General features: G+C 24.2%; 1 protein-coding gene across 1 annotated transcript; it reads left to right on the forward strand.

Annotated features, from left to right (window-relative positions):
* PRSY57_0004700B (hypothetical protein) lies at nt 1-1,335 on the forward strand (the record flags this gene model as incomplete). Its single annotated transcript, XM_020114150.1, has 1 exon — nt 1-1,335. A coding segment is annotated over one exon (1,335 nt), but the record flags the coding sequence as incomplete, so codon positions are not given.

Genomic DNA, 1,335 nt, shown 5'->3' on the forward strand with positions numbered 1-1,335 from the left:
AACGATGACCAGAACGATAACCAGAACGACAACCAGGACAATAACCAAAACGATAACCAAAACGATAACCAAAACGATAACCATAAAAAGGTACTGCCCATTTTAAAAAAAAATAAAGGTAATGAAAAAATAAAAAAAAATGATATGATCAACATCGAACAAAAAAATGATAAAGGCAAAAAGAAAAAGAAAAGCGCATCGGAAAATAAAAAATGTTCTGATAATCTTTTAAAAGAAAATGATAAAGAGAAAAATTCTCCTGGGAAAAAAGATATGGATTATATTAAAGAAGATAGAAAATATTGTTTTAATTTATTGTATGAAGAACAACCATACAAAGCTTTGCTTATAAAAAATGACCTTGGTATAAATTCCTCGGAAGAATTAGAAAATGACAATAAAAAGAAGCAAAAAGAAGTATTAAATGGTTTAGAAGAATTAAAAGAAGAGAAGAAAGAAAGAAAAAAAAAAGAAGAAGATATAGATGAAGTAGATATTTGTCATTCTGGAGAATATGTAAAAGATTCAACATATATGATAAAAAATAGTTCTGTGAATAAGATACAAACGAATAATTCTACTCCATCCATTACTTCTAATGATGATAAGAAATCCTTTATAAATGAGAAGAATAACGTGAACAAATTAATTAAAAAAAAAGATGGTGAAAAAAAAATGAATTATATTAATGATACAAAGGGAGATGTTAAAAAAGGAGATAAGAAAGAAGAAAAAAAAGAAGAAAAAAAAGATATAAAAAGAGAAGTAATAATAAAAAGAGCAAATAATGAAAATATAATATATGATATGTATGAACAAGAAAAACCTTTAAATATCCCAAAGGAAATATTGAATATAACATCTTTATTATCATCTCCTATATTAACTACTTATAATATAAAACCTATATGTCAGGTTAAATTTAATTATGGATATAATAATACAAAACAAGGATTATATAATTATTGTTATTCATATTTAATAAGAATTCATCAAGGTTTTGATATTTTTCCGATGGAAGGTTTCAAGTTTAGATCTATTATAATTGACGGGGCAAATGTATGTGCAAAGGTTATTAATGAAAAGAGTTATAATTTTTTCGATAAAAATTTAACAACAGTATATGATTGTTCTTTATTAAATGAGGTCTACTTATATTTTAAGAAAAAAAATGTACAAGACATTGTAATAGTTCTAAATTCTGTCACGAAGAAAGGGAATGAATACTTTCTGAGAAATAAAAAACTGTTTAACTATTCATGTCTAGAAAATTTAATTAAATTGAATGTTATACTTATTAGTAATGAAAAATATTATCAAAGCGAGAAATGGGGG

Source organism: Plasmodium reichenowi (assembly GCF_001601855.1).
Source record: "Plasmodium reichenowi strain SY57 chromosome Unknown, whole genome shotgun sequence".
NCBI classification, from domain to species: Eukaryota; Apicomplexa; class Aconoidasida; order Haemosporida; family Plasmodiidae; genus Plasmodium; species Plasmodium reichenowi.